This window comes from Erpetoichthys calabaricus, chromosome 2, assembly GCF_900747795.2.
Source record: "Erpetoichthys calabaricus chromosome 2, fErpCal1.3, whole genome shotgun sequence".
Lineage (NCBI taxonomy): Eukaryota > Metazoa > Chordata > Cladistia > Polypteriformes > Polypteridae > Erpetoichthys > Erpetoichthys calabaricus.
This window is the reverse complement of record NC_041395.2, coordinates 154,158,905-154,180,713: the sequence shown is the minus strand read 5'-3', so window position 1 is coordinate 154,180,713 and position 21,809 is coordinate 154,158,905. Positions and strand designations below refer to the sequence as shown.

Below are 21,809 nucleotides of genomic sequence, written 5' to 3'. Positions count from 1 at the left end.
GAGGACAATGGGTCTTTTAATTTCTGGTACATGCTTCCTCAGTTGGTTTGCCCAGTTGATTTCATACAAGGGACGCTATTGGCAGATGGCTGAGAAGCTACCCAACTTACTTTTCTCTTTCTCTCTCTTGCGCTTTCTCTGATCCTGACGTAGGGGGTGTGAGCAGGGGGGCTGTTCGCACACCTAGACGATACGGACGCTCGTCTAAAAATGCTGAAAGATTATCTTCACGTTGCTACCTTCTGTGCAGCTGCTTAGTGAAGCGACATGCTGCAAGGTGCTTCGCATACTTAAAAGCTCGAAGGGCGCGTATTGATTTTTGCATGTTTGTTTTTCTCTGTCTCTCTCTATCTCTCTCTCTCTCTCTCCCTGCTCCTGACGGAGGGGGTGTGAGCTGCCGCCTTCAACAGCTTTGTGCCGCGGTGCTTCGCATACTTAAAAGCCAAACAGCCCTATTGATTTGTTTGCATTCTCTGTCTTTATGACAGTCTCTGCTCCTGACGCACACTCCTTTGAAGAGGAAGATATGTTTGCATTCTTTTAATTGTGAGACGGAACTGTCATCTCTGTCTTGTCATGGAGCACAGTTTAAACTTTTGAAAATGAGACAAATGTTTGTTTGCAGTGTTTGAATAACGTTCCTGTCTCTTTGCAACCTCCTGTGTTTCTGCGCAAATCTGTGACCCAAGCATGACAATATAAAAATAACCATATAAACATATGGTTTCTACTTCGCGGATTTTCTTATTTCGCGGGTGGCTCTGGAACGCAACCCCCGCGATGGAGGAGGGATTACTGTACTCTTTTTGTTCATATAAAATAATAAACTATGATTAAACTTTCTAATTCTTTATCTGTATAGTTTGTTCCTAATATTTGTACTGATAAATCTGTTGAAGGCGATCAGCAGGCATCATGCAATGAGATAGATAGATAGATAGATAGATAGATAGATAGATAGATAGATAGATAGATAGATAGATAGATAGATAGATAGATAGATAGATAGATAGATAGATACTTTATTAATCCCAATGGGAAATTCACATTCTTCAGCAGCAGCATACTGATACAATAAATAATATTAAATTAAAGAATGATAATAATACAGGTGAAAAAAACAGACAATAACTATGTATAATGTTAAATATTAAAATAAAGTGGTAGGAGTGATCAATAAATAAAAATAGAAAAATAAAAGTAGAAAAGTACATGTTAGTAGGAAAAAACAAAACAAATACTTTATGGCTATGCTATAAAGTTGTTGTGTGATTTTCAAGAACTTGTTTAACTTTGGCTGTTATTTGATTCCTTATAATTGACATATTATTATACTTTTTATGTTAAAATGCATCTCTCTTTTAAATTTGTGAAATATACTAAGATACTTACTTGCTAGTATTTACGCACTACCTGTACCTACAGATTTCACTGAAGCTCATTAGCTAGTTGATGATTTAATTTAACTTTAGCCTCCTATATTGCTAAGTAAACTTCTCTTCTGTGTAATTTAATCTGAAAAGTAATTGATAGAAACATTATGGTATTGCATGAAGGATAATATCTTTAATTTTATTTTTTTTCTTTATTTTCAGAAATACTCAGTAAAGTACAGTCCTGGCTATGTTTTAGCTAGTCGACTTGGAATAAGTCCGTATCTTGTCTCCAGGTTTTCAGGAAGCATCTTTGTTGCAAGAGGTTCGAGAAAAAAGTAAGTTCCCCTTTCAGATTGCATATTTACTTTTTTTTGTAACAAATGGCCTAGATAAACAAATAAGTCAAAGTTTTTTGATACTAAGGTGAATATCTTTATCAGTTTTAACTAAAAAAAATGAATCACCTTAAATTGTTATCTATAATTACTTTCCTTTTGTAAACAAAATATTCTATGTATTGAAAGGTAGAGTTTACTCTGATAAAGTGCAGTTTATGAAAAAAAAACTCTTGAGGAAGTACACAGAAACATAATATAATTATCTCAAACCCACTTAGTCCATTTCACAGTTGCAAGAGGCAGGTTCCTAACCCAACAGAACTGAAACAGAAAACAGAAACAACATCCATATTACTAAACGAGAATGGTAAACCGGATATGGAAGCAGGAACATGCCCGTGGACACAAAAGACATAGTGCGCAAGCGCCACACAAAGCCCCCCCCCCCCATAGTGAAACGGGAGAGACTACGCACGTGCGCAGGCGCCACACAAACCCCGCAACAGTGCAAAACGGGAGAAACTACGAACCGTCAAGAGTAGGAAACAAAGTAAAACGTCATAAAGAGATGCCGCAAGCGGGATAAAGCGAGGTCAGAAATAAAACACAGAGTTGGAAACAAAATAAAACACAGAGTTGGAAACAAAGTAAAACTTCATAATGCGTACGGAGTCCACAAAGGTTCATACATCAAACCCGAGATGGTACAGACACGCGTCTGAAACCGCGGAAGCAAAACTGTCTCGGCTCCAAAACCAAACAGCTCAACAACTAACACAGCTTCGACACCGAGCCCGCGTGGACAGATCTAATGAACGTGGGATACAAAGTGAAACGGCAAACACTACAGAGTCCGCAGTGCTCCACAATGCACCGCATAATAGTTCGGAAAGAGCTACAGTGACACGGGCGAACGCTCCGTATTAAACATACGTCATCCTCACACGTCCAAACTATAGATAGATAGATAGATAGATACTTTATTAATCCCAATGGGAAATTCACATTTTCCAGCAGCAGCATACTAATACAATAAATAATATTAAATTAAACGATGATAATGCAGGTGAAAACACCACAATAACTTTGTAGAATGTTAGATGTTAACGTTTACCCCCCCTAAGTGAATCACATTACAGTGATGCATTATTAACAGTACGATAAACATCACAGTATCGCAAACAAATCAACATTATTACTCGAAAAAGGCAAAATATATTCACCACGGACCACGTGTCATTAAAACAAACGCAGAATAAAGCGAGATCACAAATAAAAGACAGAGTAGAAAGCAAAGTAAAACGTCATAAACAGGTACATGGGCGAACGCTCCATATTATACATGCGTCATCCTCACACGTGGCTGCCCAGCGGGCACGGGTTCAAAACACCGGGGGTAGGCGAGCGAAGCCCCCTTGTTTATTTATATAGCACATTTTCATACAAATGATGTAGCTCAAAGTGCTTTACAGGATGAAGAAAGAGGACGAAAGAAAAAAATATTAAAATTAGGCAATACTAATTAACAAAAAATAAAGTAAGGTCTGATGGCCAGGATGGACAGAAAAAAAAAAAAAAAAAAAAGTCCAGAGGGCTGGAGAAAAAAAACCAAACAAAACCTTCAGGGGTCCCTGGAAGCCATTTTAACAATATAGGTTAATGCCATGTGTTACTTTAGAATACACTTTACTAAAAGGACTCAAGGCAATATAGATATATATTGTAGGTAACGGGGTGCCTTCAAATCCAAAGTTAACATTTTGAACACAGTAGACAAAAATGCACAGATATAATGTTGAATGGAAAGACTTGCTCTTGTTAAGACTGATATACTTGGGCTGTGATGATCATGTTGGAAGTAATACATTCTCATGGAACCACAGGTGATTTGTGTAGAAACATGCTAACACATTTGACTGTTGGTCATATGGTTTTGAATCTCACATTGTATGTTAAAAAGTCTAACACGTAAAAATGTCTTTATAAAATAATGCACTTACAGTTATTTGCTGTCATAGTTTCACCCTTCACACACATTAAAAAACTGAACTTGTACCAAGTCATAATTTCATTCATCCAATTTCTGATTAAAAATGTAATTAAGCGATTTGGCTAGTAAAAAAAGGAAAGTCAGACGTGTGTTTACTTTTTGTTTAAACAGTCAACATGGAGAGCAGAAATCAAATATTGGACTAAATCTCAAATTTAACAAGAAAAATGAAGAAGTTCCTGGCTACACTAAAAAGTCTGGGAATGAATGGCTATACTCTGTTGCTGTAGAAGAACTCCTTGCAGAATATCTTGAGAGGTATATATTAAAGTTGAATACTTGCTGTTTTTTCCTATTTTCATAACTGTTTTATTCCGAATTTTTTTCTTGCAAAACATACAATTCAAGAATGTTTTTAAAACATTTATAATGAGATCTTTTATTAGTTTTAATTTTTTTTTGTATTTTGTCGTACATACTATTTTGCTCATAAGTTTTTAAAATGTAATTATTTCTTAAAGGTTCTCTGAAGTTTTCAACTACGTTTCCAAAAATAATAATGAGGACATTTTTTATGAGGATGACATTTGGCCAGGACAAGATGAAAATGGGTATTTATTCTCATATCATGATTTTTCTAATGGTACACTTGTGTTTAATTTAAAAAGAAAAAATCTGGTCTTTTAAACCTTAATCAGTCTGTGATTTTAACTGCTTCTTTGGGTTAGCGTCTTATGACATTGCTGATCAGCTCACTAAATGATAAAGTATGTTGTTTATCTGTGAGCTTACCAAATGCACAAAAGAAATATAATATCTGCAGTCATTCATAGAGCATTTCTTTAAACATTGACAAGAATACAGATTCTCAAGCCAAAAAAAAAAAAAAACACATTATTTGTTTTCCATTCTGTTAAACATGCGGTTAAGTTCAAAAGGGCATGGTTGTTGGGTAACAAGCTTGAAATCTCATTCTGAAAACCTCAGATTACTGACTGAGCTACACTAGCACATTCACTTTTTTATCTGTAAACTGCACAAGTGTTGCTTTAGCCATGTATTTAAGTTCATTGCTCTTGTTAAAAAAAAAAAAAAAAGTCAATCACTCCCTGTCTAAGTCTTTCATATTTTGAAGACTCACTCAAGGTTTAATTAAACATTTGTATTGATTTAGCTCCATCTGATGTTTTTTGGAGTCTGGGCCAGACAATATCTATGGCACTTAGGCATAGTAGTTCAATATTTGTGAAAGGAAAAAGAGAAAAGCCAAGCAAAATTACACCTTTTATTGGCTAACTAAAAAGATTACAATATGCAAGCTTTCGAGGCAACTCAGGCCCCTTCTTCAGGCAAGATCTTGTAATCTTTTTATTTAGCCAATAAAAGGTGTCATTTTGCTTGGCTTTTCTCTACATTCATAATGGCTAACACGGCACAACACCCTAGTACTGAAAGGAAAAATAAATTTTAGGACAAGTAGAAGGGTGTGAAGTAGCTAACCTTACTAAACCCAGACATTTTAAATCCCAAATTTGTAATAGTTTCACACTTAACTTTTATATACCCTCAAGCACATACCTGTTTGTCACTCTTCTGTACAGGCTAGTGCACTCAAACTACTATTTGATCGTGGATAGATTTTGGCATCTAAGCTATGAAACGGTTTATTAGTTTCAGAGCTGTTAATGACCTCGTGTTAGCTTCTTTGAGTAGTGTATTTTTTACTGTGATTATAAGGATGATCTGTTTTAAACATACTTATAATTTTGCTGTATGTGATCCACTTATTTATACACAAATTAGTGCCATTTGATTTTAATACAGTATGTTGTGAGTGAGAGCATCTGGTTGCATTTGTTTTTTTTCTGCAAAAGTCCAAAGCAAGTTAACTAAGAATTTCCATTTGTCTGTTATAAATACAACCCCAATTCCAAAAGAGTTGGGACGCTTTTTTAAAATCTCATAAACTAATATTTTATTCACAATAGAACATAAAAAACATGTCAAATGTTAAAGTTAGAAATTTTACTATCCATCCATCCATCCATTACCCAACCCGCTATATTCAAACTACAGGGTCACAGGGGTCTGCTGGAGCCAATCCCAGCCAACATAGGGTGCAAGGCAGGAAACAATCCCTGGGCAGGGCACCAGCCCACCGCAGGAAATTTTGCTATTTCATGAAAAATATTCGCTCATTTTGAATTTGGTGGCAGCAACAAATCTCAAAAAGTTGGAACGGGGCAAAAAAAACTGGAAAGTAAGTGGTACTAAAATGAAACAGCTGGAGGAACATTTTGCAGCTAATTAGGTTAATCAGCAACAGGTTAGTAACATGATTGGGTATGAAAAGAATCTTAGAGAACCAGAGTCTCTCAGAAATAAAAATGGGCAGAGGTTTACCAATCTGAAAAAAGCGGTGCCTGCAAATTGTGGAAAAATTTCAGAATACTGTTCCTCAATATAAAATTACAAAGACTTTCAATATCTCATCATCTACAGTACATCAAAAATTTCAGAGAATCTGGAGAAATCTCTGTGCGCAAGGGACAAGGCCACTGCATTAAAAATAGGCATGACACTGTCATGTAAATCACTGCATGGGCTCAGGAACTCTTCCAGAAATCATTGCCTGTGAACATTGTCTGTTGTTTGCCATGCCTTCCACAAATGCAGGTTAAAACTCTGTCATGCAAAGAAGAAGCTACAGTACTGTGCAAAAGTTTTAGGCAGGTGTAAAAAAATGCTGTAAACAAAGAATGCTTTCAAAAATGGAAGTGTTAATCATTTATTTTCATCAATCAACAAAATGCAGTGAATGAACAAAAGAGAAATCTAAATCAAATCAATATTTGGTGTGACCACCCTTTGCCTTCAAAACAGCATCAATTCTTCTAGGTGCACTTACACAAAGTTTTTGAAGGAACTCGGCTGGTAGGTTGTTCTAAACATCTTGGAGAATTAACACCAGATCTTCTGTGGATGTAGGCTTCCTCAAATCCTTCTGTCTCTTCATGTAATCCCAGACACACTCGATGATGTTGAGATCAGGGCTCTGTGGGGGCCATACCATCACTTCCATGACTTCTTGTTCTTTTTTACGCTGAAGATAGTTCTTAATGACTTTGGCTGTATGTTTGAGGTCGTTGTCCTGCTGCAGAATAAATTTGGGGCCAATCATACGCCTTCCTGATGGTATTGCATGATGGATAAGTATCTGCCTGTATTTCTCAGCATTGAGAACACCATTAATCCTGACCAAATCTACAACTCCATTTGCAGAAATGCAACCCCAAACGTTCAAGGAACCTCCACCATGCTTCACTGTTGCCTGCAGACACTCATTATTGTACCGCTGTCCAGCCCTTCGACGAACAAACTGCCTTCTGCTACAGCCAAATATTTCAAATTTTGACTCATCAGCCCAGAGCACCTGCTGCCATTTTTCTACACCCCAGTTCCTGTGTTTTCGTGCATACTTGAGTCGCTTGGCCTTGTTTCCACGTCAGAGGTATGGCTTTTTGGCTGCAACTCTTCCATGAAGACCACTTCTGGCCAGACTTCTCCGGACAGTAGATGGGCGTACCTGGGTCCCACTGGTTTCTGCCAGTTCTGAGCTGATGGCACTGCTGGACATCTTCCGATTTCGAAGGGTAATAAGCTTGATGTGTCTTTCATCTGTTGCACTGTTTTCTTGGCCGACCACTGCGTCTACGATCCTCAACATTGCCCGTTTCTTTGTGCTTCTTCAAAAGAGCTTGAACAGCACATCTTGAAACCCCAGTCTGCTTTGAAATCTTTGTCTGGGAGAGACCTTGCTGATGCAGTATAACTACATTGTGTTGTTGCTGTGCTCAATCTTGCCATGACATGAAACTGTCTTCCACAACCTCACCTTGGTAGCAGAGTTTGGCTGTTCCTCACCCAGTTTTAAGCCTCCTACACAGCTGTTTCTGTTTCAGTTAATGACTGTGTTTCAACCTATGTGTGACATTGGTGATCATTAGCACCTGTTTGGTATAACTGGTTGATCATACACCTGACTATAATCCTACAAAATCCCTGACTTTGTGCAAGTGTACCTATAAGAATTGATGCTGGTTTGAAGGCGAAAGGTAGTAACACCAAATATTGATTTGATTTAGATTTTTCTTTTGTTTGCTCACTTTGCATTTTGTAAATTGATAACAATACACAATCATTATTTATATTTCTGAAAGCATTCTATGTTTACAGCATTTTTTCACACCTGCCTAAAACTTTTGCACAGTACTATATATGTGAACATGATCCAGAAATGCCGCCATCTTCTCTAGGCCAAAACTCATTTAAAATGGACTGAGGCAAAGTGGAAAACTTTTCTGTGGTCAGACGAAAAGATACTTGATATTCATTTTGGAAAACATGGACGCTGCATCCTCCACGCTAAAGAGGAGAGAGACCATCCGGCTTGTTATCAGTTCAAAGGCCTGCATCTCTGATGGTTTGGGGGTGCATTATTGCCTGTGGAATTGGCACTATAAATGCTGAAAGGTCTATACATGTTTTAGAGCAAAATATGCTCCCATCCAGACAACGTCTTTTTCAGGGAACGCCTTGCATATTTTAGCAAGACAATGCTAAACCACATACTGCATCTGTTACAACAACATGGCATCATAGTAGGAAAGTCCAGGTGCTGAACTGGCCTGCCTGCAGTCCAGACCTTTCATCATTTGAAAACATTTGGCGTATCATGAAACGAAAAATATGACAAAGACGACCCAGGACTGTTGAGCAGCTAGTATCCCATATCAGACAAGAATGGGGCAACATCCTTCTCCCAAAAGTCCAGCAACTGGTCTCCTCAGTTCTCAGACGTTTACAGACTATTGTTAAAAGAAGAGGGGATGCTACACAGTGGTAAACATAACACTGTCCCATGTTACGCATCAAATTCAAAATTACCTTTTTCTTTTCTAAAAATTGTGCTTTTTTTTCTTTCAGCATTTAATGTTTCCTGTGTTCCGTTGTGAATAAAATCATTATGTTTTCATTTACATTGTACACAGCATCCCAACTTTTTTAGAATTGGGGTTGCATGTTGGGTGTATGTGCCCCCCCCAGAATACCTTGTTCCAAATCATCTAATTTTAATATTTACTTAGATAAATACATTAAGTATAAATTCAGTTTTTGTTTAATACATAAACAAATATAATTTTAACTATTACTGTAAACTAAATAAACATATTCTGACATTCAGATTCTCATATAAATAAAACTGTTTCACCAACAGGGCAGAAAAGGTTGAGGAAATTATAACATGGCTGAAAACAAATCCTGTCAGCTCATGCTCACGGGCATCCTGTGACTTGCAAGTACTTGATGCTGCAATCATTCTGAAGATAGAAGAAGAAGTAGAGAAATGCAAAGTATGTACTATTATTTTTCAGCAACCAGTAAGTTCTACTTGCAGTGCTCATCGGTGACATCCATATTAAATATTATTTAAATTTTTTTCTTAAAGCTAAAAAGAAGCAATAAGAAAGTGAGAGTCACTGTGAAACCACATCTTTTGTACAGAGTGAGTATTTATTTTTTACATTTAAGGTAATGGTTTTGTATTTTCTATAGGTATAAAGTATAATTTATACAGTACAGCTGACAACTACTTGTATTTCATAATTGCCTATTAGGTTTAAACTGTAAAACATAATTTCATTTACGCATTTTTAAATCTGAGACTTAAAATATCTTGCAGTCTACATTTTACATAATGTGTCAACTGTAGTTATTTTCTTACAGCCTCTTGAACAACAGTATGGAATTATTCCTGATAAAGATGCAGATTACCGACTTTTTGACAGGGTGGTGAATGTCCGTGATTGCTTCACTGTTCCTTTGGGTCTCCGGGGCACCGTTACAGGAATTAAAGGAGGTAAAATTTTCAATCACATTTTACAGGTTTGTCAAGCCCTGTAACATTATGCTTATTTATTTGTCAATTTTGTATTTGTGGAAGTTCTTGGCAGCTTGGTTCTCTGTTTTTCGCCTTATTATATTCGCCTTATAATTATATTTAACTGGTAAGTTTGTTATTATTTCTTCACGGCCATGTTGTATACAAATTTTCCACATGAGAGCTGTATTCTAAAGTGAAGTATATTTTATGCATTTTTAAAAATCTAGCATGCTCTCTCCCTGAACAGATGACAGAGGACACCACAATGTTGGTCAGCAAAGGTGTTAAGAACTTAAGGATCTTTTTGATGCTCACTGACCGACCAGTCAATCTGTAAATACATGATGAGAACATGCAGGCTCAGAGTCAGGAATAATAGGTCTTCCTGCCCTTGTTACTGTAAATATCTGTACTGAACTTAGTACACTTGAACCTGATTAAATGTAGGTGAATTGGGATTGGTCAATGTGGCCCTTGTGTGTGTGTGTGTGTGTGTGTGTGTGTGTGTGTGTGTGTGTGTGTGTGTGTGTGTGTGTGTGTGTTCAGTTGACAGGTGCATTGGCCAAGGATTGTTCCTGCCTTATGCCCAATATTTTGGAACTTATGAATACTGAGGTCCCATTGTGGGGGGAAAAAAAAGCCTTTTTCCATATATGTTGAAATTGAAGTAGCAATAGGTTAAATTTAAGAAAACTTGCTTTCCGTGTTTCTATGGCAAGCTTGTGACAACAAAGTAAACTGGAAAAAATACATTTTATCAGATTTTTGGTACCGTCTCCTCAAAAGAAGGATATGTTTTTTGTTTGCTTATCTAATTGTAGCAATTGTGTGGGCGGGACCGGTTATGACCATACCTCCCTTCACCAAGCTGTATTCTGCTTATTATCCTACTTTTGCTTCTGCTGTTCTGTGTCTTCAGTTGCTTGTATTAACAGAAAGATGTGCGCTTAAATCATATTATTTTTTTCCTAAATGGCGCGTGATTTTGCCCATTGTATTCTGCGGTGGCGTTTTATATACAGTAGCTTACAGATCGAGAATCACACTGAATGGCAGTGCCATGGTGAACAGTAGATGTAAGAGTTTCATTGTACTTTATACATTTAGCAATAAAACTAATTACACTGGACTGGATTTTTAATTAAAGACTTAGATTTTTAAAAACTCAGCCACCTGCATGTTGCACATTCTGTGGTGTTGTGCATATGCATGATAAAAAAAAATACTTACAAAGTAAAAAGGCAGTGTGTGTGATTGAAGTGCCAGAAACCAATTACAGGTTTTTTTGTTTTTTTTTTACTGTATGACGAGTCACTCTTGCTGCAGGTACAGTGATAGATAGATGGAACTTTATTTGTCCCAAGGGGGAATTTTGGCTTTTTATTGAAACTCTATAAATAAACTAGCCGACGCCTGCCATAGCATACGGCGGTGTAAGAATAGGAAGGAAAACGGTGAGAAAGGAATTCAGAAATCAAGAACAAATAAATACTTCTTGAAAGACGCAGTTGTGAATAGGTGTTTTGGTGGAGACGACAGATAATGAGTCGAAATATCTAACCCTAGAAAACAATAACAACCCCAAAAAGATGTTGTTTTAGAATGTCTCTAAGTAATTCCTTAAACTTAATCCAAAAAGATTCGTACTACAATATCAGGTCTGTGCTCTGGTCTTTGGTATCTGACAGTGCATGTAGAATTTCCGGCCAAGCAGGATTACATGTGAAAGTGATAAAATCAGGCTTTCTGAATTTACATACTATGGCCATGGCAACCTTATAGTTTTGTTGCATGTATCTTGGACTTTCTGGAAATGTGGACGGTAATATGATAATTTTGCCTACACGTACGTTGTTATTTTCAGCGTTTGCTTGCAGTGCGTCTGATGGTCTTTTGTATTGTTCCATGCGCAGATCTTGTTGATGTAATCTCAGATAGTTGAGACGCGCGCCCTCTGTTTTAACATACGCATCTACGATGTACTGTTGGAATAGTTTGCCGCTGGAGTGTAAAATACTAAATGTATTCGTCATTGCTAATCTGTACGCGTAAAATTGGCATTGAGTAAGCCTTATTCGCTTGGAGATTCTATTATCGGGAACATGTTGTAAATCTTTGTGCCAGCCAATGTCTCCGTAAGGGAATAAAAGTGGGTAAACCACAGGATCGCAATTCATATTGAGTGTGGAAATCTGTTTACAGGAGTTGCCTATGGGATAGATGCAAATGTCCCTTTCGGCAGGTGGTTTGCCATCTCCTCCGACGAAAATCGCTGCAACATCGGTGTGACATGTTGGGGCATTGTATCGTCGTAAATCCTGCCTAGGGTTTTCCTTGAAAACCATTCGTACAGATGCTGTTGGATTGGACTGAGCGATTTCATGCAAGTGTTTGTATGATTTAGTCAATGGGTTGATGGTTCTGAGCATGGAATGTAGCTGGAGAAGTAAATTTTCGCTTCATGCAGAGTTTGCTTTATTTTGTAAGCGTACTTCAGTAGCTTGCGCTGTGTCAAAAACATACAACTGTCCAGGCAACGTGGGGAAGGTTTTGGAAGAGGACGAATAGTAATCGAGAAATGCAGTGTCGGCTGTGTGTGGGCAGGACCGGTTTTGAAGAGGAGCCACAGGCAGCGTGGGGAAGGGTTTGGAAGAGGACAAATAGGAATCGAGAAATGCTGCATGGGTCTGACCGGTTTTGAAGTGGAAGCAGGATGAACCAGAAGAGAAATATATATAAGAGATAAATACATAAATAGATAGATAATTCATTAAGTAAACAAATAAATAAATATACACAAACTTTGGTCTGAACACACACCAGAATGACTACAAAGCAAAAACATTCAAAAGGAAGAAGAGTTCTGACTTGACTGTCGCTGTCACAGTGAGGCATTATGCAGATATATGGCTTGTGGTATAAAGGAAACCCAGTAGCTTTTCTTGACACAAACTTCTGCTGAATAATTTGCTGACTGAAAGTGCTCAATGTTTGTGTGTCAGAGAGAGGATGTGCAGAATTGTTCATAATGGCACTCAGTTTTGTTTAATTCACTCCTTAGCTACTACCCCCAGTGTGTCCAGGTGGTCCACCACAAGAGGACGTGTATAGTTCAGCACCAGTCTCTCAAAGGTCTTCATTATGTGAGACATAGAGTGTCACTGGTCTGTAGTCATTAGGTGAGCATGTGCCTGCCTTCTTTGGAACAGGAACAATGCAGGATGTTTTCCATAGCAGTGGCACTTTCTGACACCTTAGGGGCAGACTGAACAGATGACAGAGGACACCACAATGTTGGTCAGCAAAGGTGTTAAGAACTTGAGGATGTTTTTGATGCTCACTGACCGACCAGTCAATCTGTAAATGCACGATGAGAACATGCAGGCTCAGAGTCAGGAATAACAGCTCTGCGCTATATAACACCCTGCCCATGTTAAATATTTGTACTGAACTTACTAAACTTGATTAAATGTAGGTGAATTGGCATTGGTCAATGTGGCCCTTGTGTGCGTGTGTGTGTGTGTGTGTGTGTGTGTGTGTGTGTGTGTGTGTGTGTGTGTGTGTGTGTGTGTGTTAAATTGACTGGTGCCATGTCCAAGGATTGCCCAGTGCTTGCTGAGGTGAGCTCCAGCTGCCATGTGACACTGCCCTGGATAAGCAGATTAGGAACATGGATGAATGCTTACAACATCTGTTTAGCGCTTGTCACTCGATAGCATGCTTAATACTTTGTCTCACCAAAACACATACATGCAGTATTAATCCAGCAACAGTAGGCAATATCTTTGCTAAATATCAAAATAAGTTTCAATATAGTGAATGAATATAAAAAAATCATAGGTGTGACTTTTTTCAGTTATTATTGCCTATATATATATATATATATATATATATACACACACACACACACACATATACAGTACATCCCCAAAATTTGCGGGGGTTACGTTCCTAGAGCATCCACGAATTATGGATGTGGTTAAAAAAATGCCTATTTTTATAGTTTAAGCCCCCAAAACACTTTCATTTCATTTCAACCTCAGCTTAATACATTACCTAAAAAAAAAGAATGTAAACGTATACTGCACAGTACTGTACTGATATGTCACCCGCAGTGCTAGAATGTAAAATACAGATGTTACCGCTACATGTATTGTAATTCATGCAAGCGCGTTTTCATTGCCAGAAACCTTAGAAGATGAAGGACGTTTTGATGGCATCTTGGGTCTTTAAAACTTGGGGGTTAATGTATCCCTGGACGCCAAATACTTTTTTGCTGCACTTTTTAAGTAAACGTCACAATTCACAAAGAAAAAGTGAAATTTTAATGGAACACATTTTTCCATGCAAAGAGCATCACAATTGCTGCAACGCTGATCATTTTACACACTGCTAATGAACTGTAAAAGCTACTTAAAAAAACTACTGGAACAATTTATTATATGTACAAGGTACAACTGATGCCATTGATGAAATTCAGTAAATCACCGAGCCAACTGCGCTTAAACTGGCTGCACACAAACACACAGAGGTAAACGCTGATGATTGCTGGCTCATCTGATGCAGCGGCTGAATCCCAGAGACAGTGGTGCTGCAGTGCTGCAGAGGCCGGCAGTGGTCATAAGCTGGCTGCTCAACGAATGTACGGCATGGACTGATCAGCTCCGGCGTGCTGGTAAATTGCACTGGGAACTGACAATAGCCGGTTGCGGCGTTCAATGAATGTATGTCGCCAAATATATTATGCTCCTACGTGCTGGCAAATGGCACTGGGAAACGACTATAGCCAGTTGTGGCGGTTTAAGGATTAAGAAGAGCAAAACGGAAAACACGAGAACACTCAGCTGGAGATGTGTCACAGGGCAGCAGTAAATCAGCAGCAAGAAGAAATGAATAAAGCTGTAGTGGTCCAGTGCCGCTAAGATTCCCACCGTCGACAAGACGGCGATTTATTTATTTTTATGGTAGAGATTCCATGGACGCACCCAGCCTTGACCTGACCCGCACGCACTCACAAACAGAGACAAAAACAAAGCAAACCTGTAATCAAACAGCAAATAAATAATAATAATAATAATATTTATTTGTATAGCACATTTTCATACAAAAAAGTAGATCAAAGTGCTTATATATAAAAATAAAGAATGTAATGAAAACAACGATACCACCCCTGTTCCCCTTATGGCGATTACAGTAATCCCTCCTCCATCGCGGGGGTTGCGTTCCAGAGCCACCCGCGAAATAAGAAAATCCGCGAAATAGAAACCATATGTTTATATGGTTATTTTTATATTGTCATGCTTGGGTCACAGATTTGCGCAGAAACACAGGAGGTTGTAGAGAGACAGGAACGTTATTCAAACACTGCAAACAAACATTTCTCTCTTTTTCAAAAGTTTAAACTGTGCTCCATGACAAGACAGAGATAACAGTTCCATCTCACAATTAAAAGAATGCAAACATATCTTCCTCTTCAAAGGAGTGCGCATCAGGAGCACAGAATGTCACATAGATAGAGAAAAGCAAACAAATCAATAGGGCTGTTTGGCTTTTAAGTATGCGAAGCACCGCGGCACAAAGCTGTTGAAGGCGGCAGCTCACACCCCCTCCATCAGGAGCAGACAAAGAGAGAGAGAGATAGAGACAGAGTTTGTTTTTCAATCAAAAATCAATACGTGCCCTTCGAGCTTTTAAGTATGCGAAGCACCGTGCAGCATGTCGTTTCAGGAAGCAGCTGCACAAAAGATAGCAACGTGAAGATAATCTTTCAGCATTTTTAGACGAGCGTCCGTATCGTCTAGGTGTGCGAACAGCCCCCCTGCTCAATCCCCCTACGTCAGGATCAGAGAAAGTCAGCGCAAGAGAGAGAGAAAAGTAATCTGGGTAGCTTCTCAGCCATCTGCCAATAGCGTCCCTTGTATGAAATCAACTGGGCAAACCAACTGAGGAAGCATGTACCAGAAATTAAAAGACCCATTGTCCGCAGAAATCCGCGAACCAGCAAAAAATCTGCGATATATATTTAAATATGCTTACATATAAAATCCGCGATGGAGTGAAGCCGCGAAAGGCGAAGCGCGATATAGCAAGGGATCACTGTATACATTAAATATAACAAAGCAGCAACAAAACACACACAGTAAAGTCCATGAAAACGGCAACGGATGAAATGTAATGATAAAGATAGATAGTCCAGAGATCAACACGTTGAATGGGAATGTAAAGATAGTTCTACCGGTAGTTCCTGAAATGGTGAAGATGGGTGGACGGGTTCAGGAGCCCTCCTTTCTTCGCAGGATGGCAATGAATCCACTTACAGTCCTCACATAACAGGCAGACAGCAGACTATCCAGACTCCAACCACGAAACGATCCAGGACAAAACGAATAAGTACAGGTAACCCACCAGAAGGCAGGCAGAGAGACAGGAATTTGAAACACAAATTACAAAAACTTTTTTTTTTCTTTTCATCACCGGCCCCCTTTTTAAAAGCCGCGCTGATATCTTTTGACCCCAACAGCCCCTGCACCCTGAGCAGAAGACCAATCAGAGCAACTGCAGGGACTGCTATGAGTTACAGTTTCAAATTCTAGTAGAATACAACGTTCACGGATTGGCTACTTTCAGCATCCCAAGCCGCAGTCTCTCTACAGTGCGGTATTGCCATGAAAAAAGCCATAAAAATTTGCAGAGGATATTTCCGGTTTCTGATAACAATTATTAGTTAGGTTCTAAGGAAAAATCCGCAAACCCTGAACCGCGTCTTCGTGGGGGTCTACTCTGTGTGTGTGTGTGTGTGTGTGTGTGTGTGTGTGTGTATATATATATATATATATATATATATATATATATATATATATATATATATATATAATATACAGTGGGTACGGAAAGTATTCAGACCCCCTTCAATTTTTCACTGTTTGTCATATTGCAGTCATTTGCTAAAATCATTTAAATTAATTTTTTCCCTCATTAATGTACACACAGCACCCCATATTGACAGACAAAAAAAAGAATTTTTGAAATTGTTGCAGATTTATTAAAAAAGAAAAACTGAAATATCACATGGTCCTAAGTATTCAGACCCTTTGCTCAGTATTTAGTAGAAGCACCCTTTTGAGCTAATACAGCCATGAGTCTTCTTGGGAAAGATGCAACAAGTTTTTCACACCTTGATTTTGGGGATCCTCTGCCATTCCTCCTTGCAGATCCTCTCTAGTTCTGTCAGGTTGGATGGTAAACGTTGGTGGACAGCCATTTTTAGGTCTCTCCAGAGATGCTCAATTGGGTTTAAGTCAGGGCTCTGGCTGGGCCATTCAAGAACAGTCAGAGTTGTTGTGAAGCCACTCCTTCGTTATTTTAGCTGTGTGCTTAGGGTCATTGTCTTGTTGGAAGGTAAACCTTCGGCCCAGTCTGAGGTCCTTAGCACTCTGGCGAAGGTTTTTGTCCAGGATATCCCTGTACTTGGCCGCATTCATCTTTCCCTCGATTGTAACCAGTCGTCCTGTCCCTGCAGCTGAAAAACACCCCCACAGCATGATGCTGCCACCGCCATGCTTCACTGTGGGGACTGTATTGGACAAGTGATGAGCAGTGCCTGGTTGTCTCCACACATACCTACCTACACATATAGAATTAAGGCCAAAAAGTTCTATCTTGGTCTCATCAGACCAGAGAATCTTATTTCTCACCATCTCAGAGTCCTTCAGGTGTCTTTTAGCAAACTCTGTGCGGGAGTTGGCCTTAATTCTAAGCGGTATGTGTGTCAAAAGTTAACTAAAACTAAGATAAAAATGAAAAAATGTCTGAAAATTAGAAGTACAGTACAGTATATACTCGCGGATAAGTCTGGACTTGATTTTACAGTATAGTTTCTGGTATTTTATAATGTCGGTCGTATAAGTCGAATGCGGAAAACCCACGCTATTGGTACAAGGGATTATGATATGCTAACGCCCACCTGAGAGAGTAACCTCTCTCTCTCGTGCCCGAATACCCAAACTATTCCGAAGCAATGTTTGCACTGATTTGTGTTTTTTTTGTATCTCACACCCTCATACACCTTTATTGTAAAAGCATCCCTTATCTACGATGGAGTGTTCACTCAGAAGAAAATATGAAGCTGGTTTTAAATTAAACGTCATTGAAGTAGCGAAAGAAATTGGTAACTGCGCTGCTGCAACAAAATTCAATGCGTCTGAGAAACTGATGTGAGATTGGAGGAGACCAGAAGATGAAAAAAAAATTAAGTCGCATTTTTGAACGGGCAAATAAGTCGGAGTTTGATTTTATGATCAATTTTTCGGGTTTCAAGATTCTACTTATACGTGAGCATATACGGTAAATAATATAGAAGAAAATGAAACTAGTTTTTGTCATTTTAATTTTGACTTTCACCACACTGTGCTTTATGTATAATGTACATGTGAGCCTGCAGGTGCTGGTTTATTTAGTATATATTATTTATAACCGCACTGTTGTAAATTTGTGCATATGCAAGTATTGCCCGCTTCTGGCGCCTGAATCTGTGAATTTCATTGGACTTCTCATCTATCAGGCAGTTTTCCCTTCTAGAACTGAGAGCAAATACCAAAACCTTATCTCTTGTCATTGACTTATTTTGTGGATTTCATTGGCCATAATTGATCATCAGTCAGAGATGCCCCTCTGACAGCGTTTGGCAGGCAACTTCCACTAAACTTCAATGAGAAGTTGCTTAAGTTAAAAAATGACACACGTTACTTGGGAAGATATAGCTAAATAGTTTGAAAAATAGAGCCATTAAGGGTTTTGTCAAGTTCAGATAGTTATTGCCATGGGTGATTGTAACATTAGCATTTATATTTCCAGTTAGTGTCAAAAATTGTTTTATTTGTTCATGATATTCTTTGTTTTTTTTCTGCTTCTTTCTTAATCAAGTTCAAAACTTTTACTTTCAAGTATTTATTAATGTATGAAATTAGTTTGTATCCTGTGTTGTTAGTCATCTTTGCTTTTGTTTCTGTTGTGTTCCTTTAATGATAATAATAATAATACATTTTATTTATTCGTAGGTGCCTTTCTAAACACTCAAGCAATAGATAACACACATTATAAACAAAACTAAAAATACAAAAATCTAATTCAGACAGAGCAATTATAATCAAAGAGAAAAAGCAGAAAAAAAGTCTTAAACAGATGTGTTTTAAGTTTAGATTTGAAAGTGAGAATGAATAAATATTTCTAAGCTCAGATGGTAGAGTTCCAAAGCATTCAGTTGCTCTGCTCCCCATGGTGGTAAGATAGGCGAAGGGGACAGTCAAGTGGATGGAAGAGGATCTGAGGGTGTGGGAGGGAATGGCAACATGGAGGAGGTTGGACAGATATGGAGGGGCAAGGTTGTGGTTAGCCTTAAATGTTAACAGGCAAATTTTGAAGTCAGTACGGAACTTAACCAGAAGCCAGTGAAGCTGCTGCAAGACAGGAGTGATACGTGAATAGAGAGGGTTCCAGTAATGATGCGGGCAGCTGAATTCTGTACCAGTTGTAGCTTATAAGGAGATTTGCAAGAAAGACCAAAGAAAAGGGGATTGCAATAATTCAGACGAGAAGTGACAAGGCTATGAACAAGTATAGCAGTTGTATGGGGAGTGAGGGAGGGGCAAATACGATTAATGTTACGCAAGTGGAAATATGTAGACCGGGAGATGTTATTGATGTGGGAATGAAGGATGACACCCAGACTCTTAACATGTGGAGAAGGGGAAACAGAGGAATTATCAATAACAAATGAAAAATTATCAGTTTTAGATAATGTTAATTTTGTACCAATGAGGAGAACCTCAGTTTTGCCACTTCTGCAATGCAGTCAATAAGCGAGGAGGGTGGAATGGAAAAGGTAGGTTTGCTAGTGAGGTAAAGCTCGGTGTCATCAGCGTAACAGTGGAAGTAAATGTTATATTTACAAAAGATATTGCCGAGGGGAAGGAGATAAATAATGAGATGGAGGGACCCCAGGACAGAGCCCTGGGGCACACCTGAAGTAACAGCGGTGGGTTGGGGTGTGAAAGTTTTAAGCTAAATGAACTGAGTGTGGCCTAAGAGATAAGATCTGAACCAATCTAGTGGAGTGTGGGCAATGCCAATCGAAGATAATCTATTGAGAGGAGTAGTGTGACAAATAGTGTCAAATGCCACACTCAGGTCAAGAGGGATAAGAATAGTGATTAAACCAGAATCAGCTGCCATTAGGAGGTCATTAGTAATTTTGATAAGTGCTGTTACTGTACTGTTTTAGGGGGTGAAAATCAGATTGGAAGTGTTCTTACAGATTATTTTGAGATAAATGAGAATGAAGTTGAATAGCCACTATTTTTTTTCAAGAGTTTTGGAAATAAAGGGTACATTAGAAATAGGACGAAAATTACTTAAATTGGTTGGATAGGCACCAGGTTTTTCCTTTATTGGGTTTAATTGCAGCAGTTTTAAAAGATGAAGGAACAGTTCCAGTGGTGAGAGAGAAGTGAATTATAGCAGAAATTAGAGGAACCAAAGAAGGGAGGCAGGCTTTAACCAGAACTGTGGGGAGGGGATCCAGTTGACAGGTGGATGGGCTTAGACTGATTTATTTCGAAGCACTTTCAGCATTCGAAAAAGTACTATATTAATGTATTAATAATAATAACAAATGAAGAAGATGATTATTATGATAGTAATAATTATTATTATCATGATCATAATCATCATTGTTATTATTATTACACAGTTTCATTAGTTCAGGTTTGATTGATAGCTTGGTCAGTGTCTGTATGGAGTTTGCATTTTCTCCCTATGTGTATGTGAACTGAGTGTGCATAATGGCAGCTATTGTTTTAGAGCCCTATGTTAGAAGTGTGTCATTAAGTACTCTTAGTTGCCAAAATCTGTTTATTGTCACATGTGTTTTAAATGATATCGTCCCAGTTTAGGCTCACAGGGAGCTAACCAGGTTTTGCATGTTGCTTATTAAGTGAATAACGAGATGTTGCTGTAGTGATTTTCAGTATTTAATATATTCTTGTAGAAATTAAGTGTATACATTGAAAAACTTGAATCTCTGTTTCTGCTACTGTTGTTATTAACACAATTCAAGTAGTGACTTCCACAGTATTTTAGAAAGTAAATAATGTCAGATTTCCTTGAAAAAATACACTTTTAAAATTACAAGATGGGTAGATGACATATTGCCCACATCAGGAGATATCAAAAATATATTAAATAAGAGTATTTGTGTATGATGGTTTTTACTGCTTACAAAGGGAATCTCAAAAAACAAAGTGTTTTTGAAATTAAATATCCTTCTTGCTTATCTATATATATAAAAATGGAATGGGTGGGTCGTCGGGTGGGCCTTTTTTTCATTCCGTCGTTTTTTCGACGTTTTGAAAATGTAGAATGATTATTTGATTTTTTTGTTTTTATTTGATCGTGTCTATGTAGCCGCCGTCGTAATAAAGTATCGCTAAAATCGTCATTTATCGTAATTTATTTTTGACGTATAACGTCGCCGTCGTCGAGGTCAGTGATACCAGTCCAAAAAATCTGCTTACGGTTGAAAGACACGCCCTACTCACTGGACAGTTAAAAACACCAATCAAACTAACGATGACATCAAGTATTACCCAATCAAAAGTAGGAAAGGAGGCATCATCATAAAATGCGTGTGGGATGATTTGCATGAGACGCTGCTTTAAAAAAAAAATGATAAAAAAAATACGGGATAAATCCCGTCCAGTATTGATTCAAAACGGGACGTGCAATTTCATTCTCAAACGCGGCACGATTCCGTATTTTAAAGGACGGGTGGCAACCCTACAGTGCCAGGTAACCACCCATACAATCACATTGTGATTCAGACTAGGAATGCAATGAATGTAATTACCCCGATCTACATACAAGGCGAAAGTCTTGCAACATTCAAAGATGATGGTTTGGGATAAGTACACCATACAACATAAAACAGCTTATGAAGCCTTGAACCGAAAAAAAGCAACATCTCAGAGATCGTAAAAAAAAAAATAGGAGCTAATGTCGTTTTACTCGCTGTAGATTTTAGTCAAACATTACCAGTTATTTCACGAGGGAGACCAGCACATCAACTCAACGCGTGTTTAAAATCCATGCTTCTCCCACGCTCGGTT

General features: G+C 38.2%; 1 protein-coding gene across 2 annotated transcripts in view; it reads left to right on the top strand.

The window, feature by feature from the left end:
* xrn1 (5'-3' exoribonuclease 1) overlaps positions 1-21,809 on the top strand; it is a 144,514-nt gene that overhangs the window by 83,451 nt on the left and 39,254 nt on the right. For both annotated transcript variants that reach the window (XM_028792080.2, XM_028792079.2), the window contains exons 24-29: positions 1,596-1,711; positions 3,876-4,022; positions 4,226-4,315; positions 8,983-9,118; positions 9,214-9,270; positions 9,492-9,624. In XM_028792080.2, coding sequence (XP_028647913.1) covers positions 1,596-1,711; positions 3,876-4,022; positions 4,226-4,315; positions 8,983-9,118; positions 9,214-9,270; positions 9,492-9,624 — 679 coding nt within the window. The remainder of the gene's footprint in view (positions 1-1,595; positions 1,712-3,875; positions 4,023-4,225; positions 4,316-8,982; positions 9,119-9,213; positions 9,271-9,491; positions 9,625-21,809) is intronic.